Source organism: Physeter macrocephalus, chromosome 4 (assembly GCF_002837175.3).
Source record: "Physeter macrocephalus isolate SW-GA chromosome 4, ASM283717v5, whole genome shotgun sequence".
In the NCBI taxonomy this organism is placed as follows: domain Eukaryota; kingdom Metazoa; phylum Chordata; class Mammalia; order Artiodactyla; family Physeteridae; genus Physeter; species Physeter macrocephalus.
Genome location: NC_041217.1, coordinates 135022635 through 135043965, shown reverse-complemented (window position 1 = coordinate 135043965; position 21331 = coordinate 135022635). Strand labels below are relative to the sequence as shown.

Here is a 21331-nt window from a genome sequence, read left to right as displayed (position 1 = left end):
ACAAGCAAAGATATGGGGTGTATTTTGGTGAGTTTTTTTGACATGATGACATTATATTATATGTATTTTTCTGTGACTTCAGTTTATCACTTGAACAGCAAGTCTTGGAGAAATTTCTATATAAATGTATATAGATAACTTAATTCATTTTAATCACTGCATAGTGTTCTATGGAAATGATATTGCATCACTTAATTTATTATTCCCCTGTTGTGGACATTTAAACCATTTCTGTTGTTTTGTTCTTACAAAGAACTCAGCTTACAACCTTGCACCCTAACTAAAAGTTCTCAAAATTCTAGAGCACACAACCAGTGCCTGCAAAGGCCCCCTCCTCCAGGTGGCACAATGCCTGTTCAAAGAAAGGCTTTTCTTTGGCTTTCCAGTGTCCTTCAGTTCTGTTCAATAAACATTTATTGAATGGGTGTTGTATAGTAAGCCCTGGAGTTTTGTAATACCCCAATTTCAACACAATAACATTCATTACTTCAAAAAAATACTTGCTGAGGGCACACTATGTGCCAGGCACTGTGTAGGTGTGAGGGCTCCAGGGAAAATTAACAATCCCCAGCCATTCTTCTGAACTCCAACAATTCCCAAAATAAAAGAGGGGTCATTACAACATGGTACCCATTTATTTTTAAGCCCTGGATAATCATTTACCCATTAGACCAAGAGACCAGGCAGCAGATTCTCAAATAATTTGGATAACCCCTTAAATGTGTTGTGACATGTCCATGCTTATATTCCTATGCTCTTGCACATGCTGTCCTTTCTATGTGGAAGGTTGTCTAATTTGGGTTTCCCTCAGAAGGATACCCTGAGACAAGGAATCAAATGTAAGTAATTTATTTGGGAGATGATCCCAGGAAGCACCAGCTGAGGAGCAGAGAAGTGAGACAGGAAAAGGAAGGAAGTCAATAAATGATGCATTAACCAACTAGTTACAGATGGGGTCAAATGGAGTGGAGTCTCTCTGAAGAGTGTGGGGAGACTATGTAACACACAGAGTTTTCCTAACTGGAGGAGAAAGTTGCCTGGCTATTTATCTACCAACTCCAGCCAGTCATTGGTTGAGTGCTGTCCTGGGGGTGATTAATTCTCTGCACTTCCGGCACCTTGCATATGCTTCTGAGGGATCCAAAAGCCTCAAGAAGAGGAATGCAGATGCTGGCTGTTGCAAGTAGAACCAGCGTGTGCAGAGTTATGGGCCAGACACGAACATCCAGGGAGATATGTGTGGGCACCACTGGCATCTACTACAAATGCCTTTTCTACTGTCACCTGGCTAATTCATTCTTCAAAACACAGGGCAGAAATCACACCCTCCGGCAAGTCCTGCATGCATCTGCAGCAGGCCTGGTGAGTTGCCCCACTTTTCTGTGTACCAGCAGCACTTCATGCTTATGTTTTTCCTGCTAAGAGATTGTAAGTGGTGGCTCTGAGACCCAAGCTGTCTCCTGACTCCAAATCCCAGGATGAAACCACTAACACGCTCCCGTACAAGTGAGCCCCTTGACTTGTAGATGCATAACTCCAGTCTCTGCCTCTGTCTTTTTTTTTTTTCTTTTTGAATTTTAGAATTTTATTTATTTTTTTATACAGCAGGTTCTTATTCTCTGCCTCTGTCTTCATATCACCATCTTCTCTGTGTTTCTGTGTCCTCTCTTCTTATAAGGACACCAGTTATTGGATTTAGGGCCCACCCTAAGTCAGGATGATCTCCTCTCAAGATCCTTAGCTTAGTTAAGATCTACAAAAACTATTTCCAATGGGAATTTGAAGGAGAAAAAGCTCTTCTGTGTGGCTCTTAAATTAATAAAATACGAGACTGGAGCTTCTGGTGGCCCTATTGCCCTAGGTGAGGAGGAAGTTGGCCTAGTAAATGAAAGCCAAGCCATGAGCAGAATAAAGAAATAAAGAGAGAAACAGAAACCTGACATTATTTGAGCCCTTTGACCCAGCCATGCCTAAAGCTAATATCTCTCCTTCACTTTCCTGTTACATGAGTCAACAAATTCCTTCTGCTTAACTAGTTTGAGTTTAGCTGCTAACAAACATTGCACCTGAAATAGTTCTTTTTTTTTTTTTTTGGTTGTTTTGTTTTGTGTTTTTTTGCGATACGCGGGCCTCTCACCGTTGTGGCCTCTCCCGTTGCGGAGCACAGGCTCCGGATGCCCAGGCTCAGTGGCCATGGCTCACGGGCCCAGCCGCTCCGCGGCATGTGGGATCCTCCAGGACCGGGGCACGAACCTGTGTCCCCTGCATCGGCAGGCGGACTCTCAACCACTGCGCCACCGGGGAAGCCCTGAAATAGTTCTTAATAATACAATCAAGTATTACATATCTGCTTTCCTCCTTGATTGATCCATTTCCCCTTCTCTTCTTCTTATACCTGACAAATTCCTATTTATCCTCAGGTCTCAGTTTAAACTTTCTCAGGTAGACCTTCCCTAAACTGATCCCCACCTCCACCCCAGATTACATCAGTTTTACCTGATGGATGTTCTCATAGCCCAGCATTCCCTTATCATAACACTTATCTCACATGATTGTACTTGCCTGTTTAGTTTATTCCCCTATCCCAACACTACCTCTGTGCTGAAATGTAAGATCTTTGAGAACAGAAAAAAATTCTGTTTATTGCTCTATTGTGGTTTCTAGCATAGTGATGAAAAGTAGTAGATGACTAATGTCTGTTCATTCACAACTTTGAATCTTCATTTGGTTTTCAAAGTGTGGTAAAGTAGGCTATGACCAAATATAAGTTATGGCTGCTGTATGTGTGTGTGCGTGTGTGTGTGTGTGTGTGTGTGTGTGTGTGGCTACTGGACAATTGTAATATGTCCTGATTAATTTTTAGTAGAGAGACTGGTAATTACTTTTACCTAGGGATTTCTTAATAAAACTATAACAATAATTTTTTGAAAACACCCAGGCTGATCAAAGGGAATAATTTGAAGAGGATAATTATACTCATGGAGGATGAAGATTATTGCTTTAATAGTATTAAGCAGTCTGATGAGACTAAAGAAAGGAAGAACTCAGTTTGCCAGTTACTTAGGCATTTTCTGAAGATCTGGATTTAAATCTAAATAATACATCACCTTGAATTGTCCTTCTTTTAAATAACATTTTTCCCCCTGATTATTGAAGCAAATTATAAGCATCATAGAAAATTTGGAAAATATGTAAAAGTATATTTGGAGAAAATGGAAAGCCCAGTATCCCCACTGATGAATCTTTGTGTTTTATTTTTGTGTGTATCTGTAACCAGGTGTCAGTTCAGATCCTGGCTCTTGCCCCCAGGGACACTCCTGGCCTTACCATCTCAGGGTCCCTCCTCCGGGATTCCTGATTTCACTTACCACGGGTGTCCCCTTTTTATCCCACAGAAACAAAGAGATGCCTTTTCCTTGATTTCCACACTTGCATAGCCGACTTATCCTGAAAATCTGGGGGTAAAGACAAGGAGGAAATGTACATCACAGTTCCGTATTCATCATTCATTCGTTCATTCTGCAGGCACTGCCTTTAAAAGAAATGAAATATTAGAATTTCCTTTGCTTAGTCAAATCACACACTAGTGGTCTGGATGGAATTGAATAGTATCCCCCCAAAATATATGCCCACCTGGAACCTATAAATGTGACCTTATTTGGAAATAAATTCTTCTCAGATGCAATCAAGTTAAGATGAAGTCATACTTAACTACAGTGCATCCTAATCCAATGACTGGTGTCTTATAAGAAGAGGGAAATTTGGACATAGACACACACAGAGGAAAGACAGCCATAGGAAGGAGAGATTGGAACTATCTGCCACAGGCCAAGGAGCACCAAGAAGCTAGAGGATGCAAGGAATGATGCTTCTTTAGAGCCTCAGAGAGCATGTGGCCCTGCTCACACCTTGATTTTAGACTTCTAGCCCCTAGAACTGTGAGAAATTACTTTCTATTATTTTTCAGCCACTACATTTGTTGTGCACAGTTATGGCGGCACCAGGAAACTAATACAGGGGTCAATCCCATGCTGAATGATCTCTCCTCCTTGCCTCTCCATCCTCTTCTCACCCTCATCCCCCAGCTTCTACCCAACTCCAAAAAAATATCCTCCCACTTTTTTTTTTTTTTTTTTTTTTTGCGGTACGCGGGCCTCTCACTGTTGTGGCCTCTCCCGTTGCGGAGCACAGGCTCCGGACGCGCAGGCTCAGCCCCAGCCGCTCCGCGGCATGTGGGACCTTCCCGGACCGGGGCACGAACCCGTGTCCCCTGCATCGGCAGACGGACTGTCAACCACTGCGCCACCAGGGAAGCCCCCTCCCACTTCTTAATACAAAACAGTTTGGGTTCTTTCTCCTGTTCCCCAAGCAAGGGGCCTCCCTTTGTAAATCCAAAGGCTTATCCTTTGCTTCACCAAATGGGCAGTGGCCAAGGAGGGAATCCATTTCTCCCGCCCCAGTAGACTGTTCAAAGAAAACCAAGTGGAATAATGATTGATTTCTACACTGATAAAAATTATACCATTGCACTTGAAGATTAAAAACAGAAGAAAAAAAGAGGAAAACAAAAGCAGTTATGGTCAGTTTGGATTTAAAACAGCCAATTTTGCATTTAAATTACAAATGTGTTCCCATTTTTCTTTTTAAAAATGGAGCGGGGCCATTGTGTCACTTTGGTACCATTCCCCTGCTCTTCACTTAACAATATATTGTGAGCACTTTCCCATATTAAAAAGTCCTCAAAAATTAAACCATAATTTATACAGATCCACAATCCCTTATCCACAAATTCAGAATGCTCTGAAAACTGAAAGCTGTTTTGAAAGTTTGGTGCCAACCCATTTGATGGCAAAACTGACCTGAAGTGGCCTACAGCTATTTATGGTCTATTTATACCAATTAGTGTGGCTACTAATAAGTTTCATGGCAGAAATCTAGATGTGTCGATGATGTTGATCCAGACCCTATTCAGAGTGCTAAATAATACATGCACGATTATGACTAGACCTAGGAGGACAGCTGCAAAGGATACCAGCACCAAGAAGTTTACAACAACCAGCCATACGCTCTCCCCTTTTAGTATAAAAGAAGCCTGAATTCTAACTCAGCCGTGTGGCTGACAGGGTCTTGGTGCTCCGGCCGGGTGTCAGGCCTGTGCCTCTGAGATGGGAGAGCCGAATTCAGGACATTGGACCACCAGAGACCTCCTGGCCCCATGTAATATCAAATGGCAAAAGCTCTCCCAGAGATCTCCATCTCAACGCTAAGACCCAGCTCCACTCAATGACCAGCAAGCTAGAGTACTGGACACCCTATGCCCAACAACTAGCAAGACAGGAACACAACCCCACCCATTAGCAGAGAGGCTGCCTAGAATCATAATAATGTCACAGACACCCCAAAACACACCACCAGACGCAGTCATGCCCACCAGAAAGACAAGATCCAGCCTCATCCACCAGAACACAGGCACCAGTCCCCTCCACCAGGAAGCCTACAATACCCACTGAACCAACCTTAACCACTGGGGGCAGACACCAAAAACAACGGGAACTACGAACCTGCAGCCTGCGAAAAGGAGACCCCAAACACAGTAAGTTAAGGAAAATGAGAAGACAGAGAAACACACAGCAGATGAAGGAGCAAGGTAAAAACCCACCAGACCTAACAAATGAAGAGGAAATAGGCTGTCTACCTGAAAAACAATTCAGGGTAATGATAGTAAAGATGACCCAAAATCTTGAAAATAAAATGGAGAAAATACAAGAAACATTTAACAAGGACCTAAAACAACTAAAGAGCAAACAAACAATGATGAGCAACACAATAAATGAAATTTAAAAATCTCTAGAAGGAATCAATAGCAGAATAACTGAGGCAGAAGAATGGATACATGTGACCTGGAAGATAAAATAGTGGAAATAACTACTGCAGAGCAGAATAAAAAAAAAAAGAATGAAAAGAATTGAGGACAGTCTCAGAGACCTCTGGGACAACATTAAATGCACCAACATTTGAATTATAGGGGTCCCAGAAAAAGACGAGAAAAAGAAAGGGACTGAGAAATTATTTGAAGAGATATAGTTGAAAACTTCCCTAATATGGGAAAGGAAACAGTCAATCAAGTCCAGGAAGTGCAGAGAGTCCCATACAGGATAAATCCAAGGAGAAACACGCCAAGGCACATATTAATCAAATTATCAAAAATTAAATACAAAGAAAAAATATTAAAAGCAGCAAGGGAAAAGCAACAAATAACACACAAGGGAATCCCCATAAGGTTAACAGCTGATCTTTCAGCAGAAACTCTGCAAGCCAGAAGGGAGTCACAGGACATATTTAATTCAGGTTGAAAAGGAAACTTCAGGTTGAAAATTCAGGTTGGGTAAATCTATTCTCCTCTCTGGGCCTCAGTTTCTTCATCTGTAGAATGGAGTCTTGGACTAAATGATCCTTTTTCCAGCTCTGACATTCTGTGATTCTATTTGAAAAACAGTGAAGCCAAAACTATGTAAGCAGGGAGAAATTACATGATTTAAAGAATTGCTCCAGGAATTCCCTGGCAGTCCAGTGGTTAGGACTTGGTGATCTCACTACCGAGGGCCTGGGTTCAATCCCTGGTCAGGGAACTAAGATCCTATAAGCTGTGAGGTGTGGCAAAAAAAAAAAAAAAAATTGCTCCAATTAAGGAAGTAGCAAGAGTAGTGAAAGCCCCGTGTGACCAAAACAAGGAAATCAGATGAGCCTCCCACAGGGCTCAGAAGACAAGTTGTGACATGCTAGGTGAGTCACACCTGCTCTTTACATTCCTTCCAAGGGCAGCTCCAGGCCTGTGCCCAAAACAGTAAATGTTAATTTGAGGGGCGGGGCTGGAAATCTGGAGGTGGAGACCAAACCCCTGCAGATAGCCGGTTCTGGGTAATATAATCCTGTGATTTGCAGAGGCAAGCTGAGTTTCAGAACAGAGCATGAGGGGCTCTTCCTTGGAAGAAGTGAATAAGAAAGGTGTCTCAACCTGTTTGGTATCTGGGGTAGCAACCTGGGCTAGAAAGCCAAAACAAAGGTTCTAGACTCTGGCTTTGGCACATGGAGGATGTGTGATCATGAGTTACTCAGCCTATTTGGACCTCAGTTTTCTGACATGTGAAATGGATATAATCTATAGGAGAGGAAAAAATTTAAGATATACTGAACTCTAAGTGCCCAGATCATTCTAGGCACTCCTATCAATTACCTTCATTTAATTTTTTGTAATAGACAGAGATTTGTAGTTTTCAACAGATGAGGAAACTGGGGAGAGTTAAGTGACTTATTGCCCAGTAGAGCAGGATTTGAACTCAGGTTTGTTAACACTTGGGTTATTACCAGTAAACCAAAGCCTCAGAGGTGATACATGTGAATGTGCTTTTAGAACCATGAAGTGCAATAAAGTGCAAGGACTCATAGTCCAGAATTAATGCAGAAATTTAGAAATTAACCAGAAGGGACATTCTGATGAAGGAATGGGCTTTCTCAGGACTTTTTTCCTTTGTTCAGCTGCCCACTCAATCCTTAATCTGTTTATTTTCTGGGCAGTCAAGTGATTGTTTTTTGTTTTTTTTGTTTTGGCCACATCTTAGTTCCCTGACCAGGGATCGAACCCATGACCCCTGCACTGGAAGCATGGAGTCTTAACCACTGGACTGCCAGAGAAGTCCCAAGTGATAGTTTTTTGAAGTGACTCTTGAAACAATGGCAGTGTGATGTAATGAAAAGAATACTGGACGAGGGATCAAGAGACTGTCTAGTTTCAGCTCTGCCACAGAAACATTAATCTTGAGAAGTCACTAACCCTTTCATTCGTAAGATGAGAGGCCAGGTTAGAGGTGATTGCCAAGGTCTCTTTAGCTAAGGAATTTCAGTGACCAGTGACCTGGGTGGTGCGGGGGGGAGGAGGTTGCCTGAGAGTGGTTTCACTCTGTTAAGTTTCCCATTCTAACCTCAGGCACTTAAGCTGTCCTTTCCACTTTGGGGAAGCCAACCCACATCAGCCTTCTCCCCTTGTTAAGCCCCATTTTAGCCTGAGAGGATGTTTGGAGCCTGATGGGCATTTCTCCCTAGCAGGAAAGCTTATAGAGTTAGAGACTCTGGCGATCATAAGGTATCACTCCACCAGCACACGCCAGCCACAGCCCCAAGCTGCCAAGGCAGCAGCTGAGAGCTCCCTCGCCCCAATTCGTCCTGGTGCTTCATTTTTGAGTGGTTGGCATAGACCACCCAGTGGAAGTGGGAGGAGGAACGTGGGATGGATTCTGGGGAAGAAACTGATATCCTGGATCTAGCTATTTGGGGTTGGATATACCAACCACCCTGTCCTTTGTGCACGCCCATTGTTGCAGCAATTTCCCAGGAATGGCAGTAATTTGTTTACCTGTAGGCTACCCCACAGTGACCTTCTAACACACCCTGCTTCACATAAATGAGTGAAAACAAGGAGATAAATGTGAAGGAGACAAGATTTTTTGCAGCTAAAATGAAGTAAGTTTTTAAAGCACATTACTAGTAGAATCTTAGGAAAACAGACTGTGTCCGTATGCACACACAGCCAGAGCATAAGCCCTCTACAGACTGGCTATGACTGTGAGAAAGTCATTTAACTCAGAGCCGCAATACTTTGGGATTAAGTCAATTGCCAAGGACTAAATGGGAATAGCACAGCTACTTCCAAGTATGGCAGGGATTCAAAGGAGATACAGCTCTTGAAACAAAGGTAGAGTTTTCCTTCTCCAGGGGAGAATTCTCATTTAGAGATAACCTAAGGTTGGTCTCCTTTCCCAACAACAGCAGCTAGTTCTAGCTTCCTCCCTCAGACCCACCCTCCTGCAGCGGGTTTCCAAACAATCCTATTTAGAAAGACCTGTGTTTACACTTGCCAGTTCAGGGATCTCAGAAACACCAGGGTGGCTATAGGAAATGACCCATCCTGCTAAAAAGTGTTAGAATTTGAAATAAGAAATCTGAGTAGTGGGAAATTAGAGGAGACCAAAGTGATATAAATCTGGAGCAAGTTTTCACAAACTCCATCTTTTGGTTTGTGCCTTTTTCATATTTTATTAATTCTTTTTTTTTATTTTAAAAATCACAACAGCATTATCAAAGACAACCTATATACAAACATTTTACAAAAGAAACATTACTAGTATCAGCTGTAATAAGGGCAAGTTGAAGAACAGAGCTGAGTTTCTGGGCCAAAGTCCGCCGGCAAACAATGTGTTCAGGCAGCTGAAACAGGCTTCTTTCCCGATGACAAGCATATGTGGTCGGTAATATCAGTACAAAACGATGATAAATGAGGATACTACACGGGGCCAAGTAGCGAACTCCTCATCAGGAAAGCCACAATACAAGTGGAGCTGATCAAATAACTTAAACCCAAGACAGTTAAAGCGCTGTTTCCCATCGAAACGCATTTAGCCTTCAGCATTGATTTTGCGTCACTTGTAAACGATGCTGAGTTGTCTTACAAACACTTGACCCTTATACATAACCCTATGCCAAACTTCCCTTAACTCTTCGAGGCCAAACTTCCCTTAACTCTTCGAGTCAGGTTTCTGGTTGGACCGAAAGGGGAGGAATTTTAGAAATGCTTCCTTCAGGACAGAAGTCAGAAAGAAGTGACCCCGAGAACAGGATCTATTAAATTTGGTGGCGACGGGGGGAGGCAGGAATTTGGGGGGAGAAAAGCCTCCTTGGGGCCAAGAATCAAGAAGCGTGACTCACTTGGGTCTGGGACCTTGCTGAAATCCGATACCCCACCCCACCCCAGCCCCGTCGGTACCTACAAGCTCGGTTCCTTTCTCATCTCCCCCAGTTCTTTGATCTCCACCTTCTTGTACTTCCCCAACTTCCTCCGGTTGGTGATCACCAGGACGGCCACGCCGGCGACCAGGGACACCAGCACCACCACGATGACGGCGATGAGGCCGCTGGTGAGGCGCTTCATGGAGAACTGGGGGGACTTCTCATCCAGGTAGTAGAAGAGCATCCGCTCCAGCAGCAGGGGCTCTCCGCGCACGCGCACGTCGAGGCCGCGGTGGCCGGGGAACAGCGACTCGCCCTTGACGTCTCTCTCGAAGTAGTAGGCGGCGTCGGCGATGTCCACGTCGCCGGCGACCTTCTGCGACGTGTTCTGCTGCAGCTCGATCTGGATGGTGGGGTGCTCGTAGTGCACGGCCGCCACGAACTTGGGGTGCAGCAGGTAACGCTCCCAGAAAAGCCGCCGCAGCTCGGCATCCAGGTCCGAGTGGTTGAAGGCGCGGACGGCCGGGCGGCGGCGCAGGTCCATGAGGATGTGGTGGGTGCGCACCAGCTCGTCGCAGCGCAGGCTCAGGTCGCCCTTGTCCGTGCGGCGCACGCCCACCGAGTTCACGCACCAGCACACGGACGTCTGGTTGCACTGGCGCGCCTTGAAGCGGCCCTGCTGGTCGCAGTCCGGGTCGTACAGGCCGTCGTTGTCCACGAGCGCGTGCTCGCTCGGCTGCACCAGCGCGCGGCCGCTCTTCGGGGCGCTCATGCGCGCCTTGAGCAGCAGGCACTTGGACGTGAGCGTGGAGCAGTCGACCTCCAGGCCCGAGCCGAGCACGCGGCAGTGGCAGCGGCCGTCCGGGCCGCTCCGGTCGCACACGGTCATCTTGTTGGTGGGGCACGTGCAGTTGTCCTGCGCGGCCGCGTGGCCGATCACCGCTGCCAGCAGCAGAAGCGGCGGCAGCAGCGACAGCCACGGCAGCGCGAGGCCCGGACCCCGGGCCATGGTGGGGCGGAGGAGCGCGGGCTGGCGAGGGCCGGGGACTGCGCTGGGCTCCGGCTCCGCCGTCTGAGAAGGTCTCCAGGCGTCTGCCGCCCGCCGCTCCCTCCCGCTCTTATACTCCCCCGGACCTGCCTGGCTGGTTCGGCCGCCGACTCACCCGCTGGTATTTGGGTGACACATTCCGCCGCCCCCCATCCCCGTCTCCGTCCCACGGAAGGCCCAGCCCGCCCTGCGCAGCCCGCGGGAGGATCAGGGGAGCGGAGGATGTCCCGTCTCCTCCGGACCGAAAGCCCGGAAAAGGAAAACCGATACTCAACTGAGGGCGGCGAGGACCCGCCCCCGGCCCACCCGGCCCCACCTGCGGAGCGACCCGCCCTAGGCGCGGCCTCCAGCCGAGGACCTCGGGCGTACCGGCCGCTCTCCGGGGCTGGAAGTCTCAGAAGTTGTACTGAGAAGTATGGCGTGGGACTGTCACTCTTTTGTCCCCCTCCCCCGCTTTTCTCTCTCCCTTTCCCAGCCCTTGTCCCTGCTTTAAGTTCTTTCACTTCCTCGCTTCTTTCCCTACTTCCCGTAATAGCACACATTTATATAGTGTACAGTTTGCAAATATTATCTCATCCTCACATCAGGTCCCGACAGGTATGCACTCTCTATGGGACCCATTTTAAAGGTGGTGTGATTAAACTTTAAAGTCGCCCAGCCATCAATTTCCTCAGATTCCTCGGAGGCGCCGTTGGGACTCTGCCTGGCTGTTCCGAGACCTTAGACAAATGCTTATGGAAACGGAGTGGTGCAAAATCCGAAGAAAGGTTAGGGAGCAGCTGTGTTACCATATCGTGGGTAAAAGCCAGGTGTCCTGGGGGCCAATGTATTAGAAGTTCTGTTAAACACGTTTTTCCCCCTCTCCTTCACACACGCAAACCCGGAATATTTATGCATGTACTCAGTAGAGGGAGATGAAAAGGAACAAATTCTTTCAAAGAATCAGCAAGACTATAAAGAGTTCTTTGTACAATTTGATTCTAAAAGAGCAAGTCATTGCTTTCTTTCACTATATTCCATATAAGTAGCTGAACCACTGCAAATAATGAAAGGCTAGAGCCCGTGGGAAATTGCTTGACTGCCTCTGTGTGGCTACTTCCATGGGATGGAGGAGTTGCCATCTCTTTTTTTGACTCGTCGAGAAAGTCCAGGGTTTCAAAGCTGTGGTAAAATTAACAATAAATAGCAAGCTATAATTATTCCTGGCTCCTCTGGTCAAAGCACATTTTATATGTTCAGCATTTAAAGTACACCAGCAGTGGTTCAAGGGTGTTGTTTCACAGCTGAAAGCCAGCCAGGCCTCTACCCCATTAATTTTCTAGCAATTCCTGAGGCAGGTAGGTGGATATATATCATTCTGTCTTTACAGGCAGAGAAAGCAGAGACATGTGGGGGGCAATTTCTTACCCACAAGCACCAGGCTTTGTGGGAACCCTCCTCTGTTGTCTACCCACACTGTCTCTGTTCAGGTTCTTGAACCAGGAGCCTAGTCAGTTTTCCCCTCTCCAACACACAGTCCGCCCTGAATGAGAGAAGGCCTTCTAAATCACAAATCTGTGCCCATCTCCCCTCTGCTGAGAACCTTTCAGGCACAGAGTCGGAGGGGCCCTTGGCTCTTAGGATAAAATTCATACTTGTTAAGTTAGCACACAAGATCGTATGTGATCTTGGGCATACTTCTTAAGTTATATTACTTAACTTCTCTGTGCCTTAGTTTCCTACCCTCATCTGTAAATAAAATGGGATAATAAAAGTACCTACCTAACAAGGTAGGTGTTAGAATCCATGTAAATGAACCTAAATAAATCACTTAGAACAGTATCTGCACTTGGTAAGCGTAGATAGGTGTTAACTGTTTTGGTCACCACCATCATCACCATCTTTATCTGGCTTCATCTTGCCTCTCCAGTCTTCGTCATGTTTTCAAACCTTTGTAAAGTCGTCTACCTGGACTCTCCCCTTCTTCACCTATTTAGTGCATAATTTTGTGCTTTTTACTCTGCTCTTGGGTCACCTCCAGGAAGCCTTCCCTGATTGGTCCTCCTATTGCACTCAGGGCAATGCCCCTTCTCTGTGCTTTCCTAATTCCTATAACACCAGAATGACAACACCAACTTTTCTGGGCTTCTGGCCTCCCCTCTAACATGGAGATAATAGTAATTCTCTATTTGATAAGTCATTCTGAGAATCAAATGTAAATAGATGAGATGGTAGATGCCAAATCTTTGTAAACTGTAAGACACTGTAAAAATAATACGTTGCCTTTTTAGTTTTTAAATATCTATCCTATCTTCTCACTCTTCCAGCTACTGACTAGGTAGCCACAATCCTCTATAACTGAGAGCCACCTGCTTGATATTCCAATGGGTCCTAGGCTGGCAAAAGGAAAGCTGATGGGGAAGGGGTCTCAGGGCTGAGGAACGTATACAGTGGTGTCTCCTTAGCTAGGACAGCCCCAGTGCCTGGGCCTTACTTGGGCTTGTGCTCTGTGGTCTCCAAACCTCTGGATTTTCTAGCCATGTTACGTATTGGGAAGAAGGGGATAAAAGGAACCCAACCTCAATATCTTCTGTGGAAGATGGAGAGAAGCAAAGATGACCTCCCCTCCCCACCACACACACTTTCTTAAATTTTGTGGTTCTGGCAGACTTTCTCCAACAGGCACACAAATACCAAGATGAGTTTATGAAGAGCAGCCCCAGCTCTGATTCTCCCTTCTCCCTTTGTCAGTTTCCTGCCTAGGTCTGCAAAATATCACGTGTTTTTGTGGGGGTTTTTTAAATTTTTAAATATTTAACAAAAGCATGCCATGAACTCAGGCTTCTCAGCTGTATATCAAGGGCAGGAACCACATCTGAGCACTGTAGCCCCAGCACCAGCATATATTAGGCATTCAATAATATTTACTGGCTTAACATTGAGTTGTGCCCAAAGTGTTGTAGTATCAATATACGCTCCTAGGAATGTTCAAGTTGAGCATTTCAATAGTTCCCTTCTAGTGCAATTCTCATCACCTACCCCAGCCACGAACCTCTATCCCCACCATAACCCACCTTTCAAACACCCAGTTTCAAGGAAGACTGGGTAATGATACATGAGTGTTATTTTTGCTCTTATGCATGATCCTAGATATTATTAGCTGTAGGGAGGAAGGATGTAGTCTGATGAAGGTTAGAGCAGACAGGGATTCTGGAGGCAAGCAGTGTAGTATGGCTGAAAGAAAATGAGCTTTGGATCTGGTAATACTTTGCCTCAAATTCTGGTTTTATATCACTTCACTGCCTGTGTGTTACTTCATCTTCCTGAGTCTCAATTTCCTTAATTATAAAATGGGGATAATAAGGCCTACATTTCCCCAACATCTATGAAAAGGACGATTTCTCACCTTGTTCTTAAGAACATGCTTTTCTCCCATTGAACTTCATACTTCATCTATTCTTGTGCTCTGTTTTCTGAACTGGTGTTGGTTATCTGATTTTCCTTGGTATCAGACCAATACCATCACATCAGTTTTATATTTAAGGAGGTGATTCACAGAAACAAAATGCAAAAATAAAAGTGCATTTGATTAATAAAAATAAAATATTTACCATCCATAATTATTTTAATGATTCAAGATAAAGAATATAAAATACCCAACAGAGTGTTTAGCATATACTAAATGGAATTAATCTTAGCTGTCATTATCAGCCGTCTCAGGAATGTGAGGTTGTTTTGAGATCATAAAAGCACAAAGCTGGTTATTGTGCGGATTGCTGACCATATGGTCCAAGGGGCTGGGTGTTAGGGAGGGGAGCTGCCCAAGAGCACTTATCATTCCCCCGCCCCCACTGGATACAGGAATATGGAGAATATCTAGAGGCAGATAGTGGTTTAGCATTTCTACTCCCATTTTCTGTTGGAATACTTACAACACCCTTGGGTGTAGGCAGAGAAGATACTATTATCCCTATTTTACTGATGTGGAAACAGAGACCTGTGGAGGGGAAGAGAAGGACTCGTTCATGGTCACACGTTTATAAGTGGAGAGGCCAGGCCTAAAATCCAGGTCTCCTGACTGCAGATATACATATAAGTTAATTAAGATGGAAGAGGATTGAAGGAATGGAGAAGTGAGACTCTCATCTCATGTTCCTTGGGCTGTCTTTTACTATTTTTCTTTCCCTTAATTGTACGAATGCTTTTTAGAAGGTTCTGGTTCTGTGAAGAGCACAAAATAACTAATTGTGTAAGGTGCACCAGTGAGCTCACATCTGAAGACGCTAGGACTTAACGCCACTAACCACTAGGTCCTCTCACATTGGGGTGGAAGTGGTCCCTGATGTCTCCGCTTTGCTGAAAAAACAGCCTACATTAGAGTTCTGCCTGGCTATGGGCAGGTTCTTCACCTTGGTTTCCTTTTCTGTAGAAGAGGGGTAATGGTTACCTCTTAGGGATGTAGGGGGGATTCAGCAGTGTAATGTCTGTGAAGCTGCCTCGTGCCGTGTCGGGAAGAGCACTCACTCTTCTTTCTGGCCTGGCCAGGGTCAGCTTCAGGCTCTGTAAGGAGCAGCCACTGAGACAGTGGACAGTGCTTGAAGGCTAGTGAGGATTTCCCTTCTTCCTCAGAGGGAGTTTGGAGCCCTGGAGGAATCAGGTGATCCTTCAGCCAGAATGTAGAAAATGCAGAGAGAGAAGGCGGCTGTGGTGATCATTGGCTCGGGATAGAGGACAGAGGCCCCAAGAAACAAACCAAAGAAAGAATGGGAAGTCAACCCAGGGGCTGGGGACAAGGGTGCAGAGAATCAAATAGACAAGAGATACAGGACTCTATCATCAATGTTTCGTTTCTTTAAAAATGCGACTCGAGTATTACAAACTATTAGAATTCAAAAGAGCCAGGTGACGGGAACACTCTCTGTATTTCCTTGTTTGCTATTACAAAAATGTTTATAATAAAAAATTTTAAATCAAGTTAATCCCTCAAATTAAGTTTTAGAGGAAGTATGTGGGGTGAAGTTTCTGGTTTTACTTCTACTTTTTTTTTCCGTTACCATAGTTTCTCTTAATACGAACTAGCATTTATTGATCACCAACATGGTGCCGGGCACTTTATAAATAAATTCCATATAATCCCCCCAACAACTCTGCAAAATAAATATTCTTGTCCCCATTCATCTGATCAGGAAGCTGAGGTTTAAGATCACTCAGTGAGGAATCAGTAGAGGAGTGATTTGAACCCAGGTCTGGTGACACAATCATCTGCACTTTTCCATGGCACAGTTTGGTCTCTTGCTGAAAAGTGTTGAATGAGTGAGAGTAGTTTAAAGACATTGGGATGGCAGACTGGGTGTGTTTTGGGACCTGGCTGCCTAGGGAATGGCAAGTCTGATCTTTTCACTTTTCTGGCAAGACAGCATGTGTCTCTCTTTGCGCTTGCTCATTTTGGTGGGACTTCTTTTTTTAGGAGAGGTTGGCTGTGACGTCTGTGGTTATGCTTGGTTTTTGTAGTCCATCAGACTACAGTCTCACCTGAAAGTCTGTGTCATGGTCGTTTCAGTATCTTCTGCCCATGATCTTCTCTTCATGATCTTGTCATGCTCTCCTTGCCATGAATTGCAAACCATAAGTGGCTCCCCTCTCATTCTGGTCTCTTACTGTAGGGGTAATTGGCTTCTTTCCCCAGGGCTTTATGACTGGGGAGAAGCTAATAAAATACCCAGTAACTTTGTAGTTAATCTCGCTGGCTCGGACTTCCCTGGTGGCGCAGTGGTTAAGAATCCGCCTGCCAATGCGGGGGACACGGGTTCTATCCCTGGTCTGGGAAGACCCCACATGCCGCAGAGCAACTAAGACCACGAGCCACAGCTACTGAGCCTGTGCACCACAACTACTGAAGCCCACATGCTCTAGGGCCCGCGAGCCGCAACTACTGAAGTCCGCGCACCTAGAGCCCCTGCTCTGCAACAAGAGAAGCCACCGCAATGAGAAGCCCGCGCACCTCAATGAAGAGTAGCCCCTACTCGTGGTGACTAGAGAAAGCCCGCGTGCAGCAACGAAGACCCAACGCAGCCAAAAAAAAAAGAAAGGTTAAAATAATAATCATCATCGTCATCTCACTGGCTCTTGGGCCCATCGGTTTCCAGAGAGATTTGGGAACAAATGAGGAGAGATTGGGAAATCTTATCACAATGTCCCCCAGGCAGCCACGTTTCTTGAACCCCACGTTTATGAGTCATGGTGTTTCCTTTCCCTGAGCCGGCCAGGTGATGTGTGATACCCCATAGCGGGGAGTGAAGGTGTGTGCTGTTTCTCGGCACTTCTAGCTGTTTCAAAGATGAGGGCAGGTGGTGAGAGCACCCCTGCACTAACCTGCTTCTCTGGGCAGTCCTGGTCCAAGTGATGCTCCTTAGAATTATCGAAAAGAATCTCAGAGGTCATTTATCCCAGTCTCCCACCCAAAGAGAGGAATCTTGTCTCCAAATCCTAAACAGGTGCTTGAGCGTTACCTGGGCTGATGAATCATCCATTCTTCCCCACAAGACAACTCACTCTAGACCTGAACAGCTTTATGAGAAAGTTCATCATAATATTTAGGAAAATTCTGTGCCTCTGAATTTTTACAGACTGATCCGAATTTCCATCCTCGGAGCACTAAATAGTAAGTGATTTTCACCCTCCTCACAATGGTTCCTCAGGTATATATTTGAAGCCAGCTCTCCTGTCCCCCAGTTCTCTTCCTGTTTCCTTCTGCCTCTTCCCTTGCCTTTGTCTCGGTGAGACATCACTATTCCCTCATCCTTCCTCCTGTGTCGACCTCACACCCTGCGTTGTGGCGTTTCCACCAGTGCCCCTGTTCAGCAAATGATGTGTGTAACTGGGAGGCTGCCAGCAGAGGATCCCCAGGAAGCTGTGGAGCAGGGCTTGTTCCTGTTGTCTCACCTCTCTACTCCTTTGCCTAGGAAGGTAGATGTAATCCAAACTGTCCCTTACCCGGCTACCAATTTCCTCTTTTCTAGAAACACATGGTTTCTGGGCAATGCTTAGAGTATCTGCAATTTATTGAGAGCCTATTATGGGTCAGCTTCTGAACATGTGTTATCTTTATCCTTGCAACATCTAGGTTCTGTTATTCTCACTTACGAAAACTCAGGAAAAAGGGCACTTGCCCAAAAATACATAGACAGTAAATGGCAGGGCTGGAATTCACATTCATCTTGTCTGTTTCTGAGATTATGCTCTTTCTGTTACACCATGCGGTTACAGACCATGTGAATTTCCCAAACCCACAGGTTTTCAACTCCACCACACTTAGTGTACAAGTTCAGCCTACATCCCAACCTCTTGTTCTTTTACAGTTGCCAAATCAGGGCAGCAAAGTCATCTCTCCTCTGTTGTTTGCACTTCTGCTCTTCCCTGCCTCTGTGGCTGTTTGTCTTTAAAAATTTTTTTAATTGACATATAGTTGACATACAATATTATGTTAGTTTCACCTATATTACATAATGATTTTACATTTGCAAACATTGTGAAATGATCACCATGATAAGTCTAATAATCATCTGCCCCCATACAAAGTTATTATAGTATTATTTCTTATACATCCCCATAACTTATTATATAACTAGTGGTTTGTACCTCTTAATTCCATTTACCTATTTCATCCACCTGCCCCCGACCCCCTTTCTGGCAACCATTTGTTTATTCTCTGGTTCTATGAGTCTGTTTTCATTTTGTTTTGTGCTTTGTTTTATTTTTTTTAGATTCCACATATAAGTGAGATTATGCAGTATTTGTCTTTGTGTGACTTATTTCACTTAGTATAATACTCTTCAGGTCCATCTATGTTATTGCACATGGCAAGATTTCATTCTTTTTTATGGCTGAGTAATATTCTATTATATATATACCCATATATATATAAAACATATCTTTTATAGCCATTTGTCTATTGATGGACGCTTAGGTTGCTTCTATATCTTGGTGATAGGGATAGAATAGGCTAGTTATATAGGTAGTTGTAGAAGTCCCAGTAGGGGACTATAGATAGAGAGGGAATCCTAGGAAACTTTAGGAGACCACTGTAAGTAAATGATCACTCAAGAAAGCTATTGGAGCATTGTGAAACGAAGCAGTCTTGCTTAACTATAAAGCCATAAATAAAAGCACGAGATATGTCCCAGGCCATTAGGTGGAAGAAAAATGTCACCACCCTTCTACTGATTTGAATAAGAGCTATGATAAGCCTAGTTTGACCTCATAGGGTCAGACACTCTCCTGCCTGATAAGAAGGAGGAACTAGTGATGTAAGCCTCATGTCTGCTTGAAGAAGAAGCTTTTTCCCCTCTCCCTTTCCTTTGACTATAAAATTGTAGCCCACTTAATCTTCAGGGCAGAGCTCCCTTGCCTGCCCGCTTACATCTCTTACAAGCGTCCTACATTAATAAATCTACTTCTTGCCTATCACTTTGCCTCTCACTGAATTCCTTCTGTGCTGAGACACAAAGAACCTGAGCCTCAGTAAGTCCAGACACCAAGTGAGTGATTCTAATTAGAATACCGTGGGTTCAAGTCCCAATCTGAGCTTTGGCCGGGTTCGAGTCCCAGCACTTGGGTTCAAGTCCTGATCTGAGGGGCACTGTTTCATTGGCTATTGTAAATAATGCAGTGAACATTGGAATACATATATCTTTTTAAATTAGTGTCTTTGTTTTTATGGGTAAATGCCCAGAAGTGAAACTGCTGGATTATATGGCAGTTCTATTTTTAATTTTTTTAGGTAACTCCATATGGTTTTCCATAGTGGCTATACCAATTTATAATCCTACCAACAGTGCACAAGGGTTCTCTTTTCTTCATATCCTTGCCAACACTTGGCATCATTTGATGACGTCCATTCTGACAGGTGTGAAGTGATATCTCATTGTGGTTTTGATTTGAATTTCCCTGATGTGGAATATCTTTTCATGTGTCTGTTTGCCATCTGTACGTCTTCTTTAGAAAAATGTCTATTCAGGTTCTCTACCCAGTTTTTAATTGCTTTTTTTTTTGTCTTTTTGTTTTGTTTTGTTTTTGCTGTTCACGGGCCTCTCACTGTTGTGGCCTCTCCCGTTGCGGAGCAAAGGCTCCGGACGCGCAGGCTCAGCGGCCATGGCTCACGGGCCCAGCCCCTCCGCGGCACGTGGGATCCTCCCGGACCGGGGCACGAACCCGCGTCCCCTGCATCGGCAGGCGGACTCTCAACCACTGCGCCACCAGGGAAGCCCCAGGGGATACATCATTTGCAAATATCTTCTCCCAGGTGCCAGGTGTGCTGAGGGGTTTGTGCTCCACTACTGCTCTCAGCAGTTTTGAGTCATTAGACTCACAATGGGGACAGATGTAGTGGCGAGGAGGAGTGGGACAGAGGAAAAGTTCAGAAGTCTAGGGAGAATGTGCAGGCCAGGCGGGAGAGAGGAGAACTCGTTGTTCTCTAATGTGGGAACAAAGGGCCAGAAAGCCCTCATTGTTCCTATGGCCTAAATAGGATGCAAGAAATTGGACTCATTTCTTTGGATTCATGTGGGAAGTCCTGGCTCCATCAGCTAACCTTAAGCCATAACCTTTCAAACCATGACGGGACTGATGGGAAAATGAGGACTGCCCTCCCATTCTCCCATTGACTGCCCTCAGCAGCTTCTCCAAGAACATGGAGGCTGCTGATTAGAAGGCAACCAGGAGCCAACAGAACCGACCTGCTCAGCACCCTGAACCTCCTTTCCCTACCCATGTGACTAGTCTCCCATACATCCATTCAGCCGGTCAGCCAGACATCATTAAGTCACTCCAAACCCTTTCTGAGTGCCCACCATGTACCATCTCTGTACCAGGCTGAGGGGATGAAAGGCAAATCACACCTAAGCCCTGTCTCTCAGGAGTGCACAGTCCATACAGCAATGGCTGCCTAGTGGGGTCTCAATACAAATATGTTGAATAGATACCATAGAAACATATGAATAATTACAATAAAGGGTTATAAAGCGCTGTTCCTGTCCTCCCCCACTAATATGGATTATGTACCTAGAGTTGCAGAATACAGCAGTAGAAAAACCTAACTTGCTCTTAAGTTTGTATGTTTTCCTCATTTTTGTCGATGATGAGTATGTAATGCTTTAGGGATGCGGAGAAACATATAACCCAATAGATAACATTTGCATTAAAAAGGCAACTGAAATATCTGGGCGGAAAAGACAACTGAAGAGATAACATGTGAGGCACAAAAATGACAACCCAACCTAGTAACATCAAAGAATGTTAAAGTTAGAGATGACTTTCCAAGAAAACTAGTCCAGTAGTTCCAATCTGTTTTGAGTTATGGAATCCATTTCTGAGGAAAGTGATGGATTCTCTCCGCAAATAAATGCAACTGTGCACAAACACTAAACTTTGTAGTTTCCAGTGGAGGTCGTGGAGTCCCTGAAGTTTATCCATCTCAAGGATCCTCCTACTCCCAATTTAGAATCTCTGATAGAGTTCAGTGCCTTC

The 21331-nt window shown here is 44.9% G+C and overlaps 1 protein-coding gene across 1 annotated transcript; it reads right to left on the bottom strand.

The window, feature by feature from the left end:
• Positions 1-9046: 9046 nt before the first annotated feature.
• TACSTD2 (tumor associated calcium signal transducer 2) lies at positions 9047-10889 on the bottom strand. Its single transcript, XM_024119595.3, has one exon. The coding sequence runs from the start codon at positions 10787-10789 to the stop codon at positions 9818-9820; it is 972 nt and encodes a 323-aa protein (XP_023975363.1). The 5' UTR covers positions 10790-10889; the 3' UTR covers positions 9047-9817.
• Positions 10890-21331: the final 10442 nt, after the last annotated feature.

Coding starts and splice junctions, on each gene's coding strand:
- TACSTD2 (XM_024119595.3), bottom strand. CDS start 10,789: ATGGCCCGGGGTCCGGGCCTCGCGCTGCCGTGGCTGTCGCTGCTGCCG.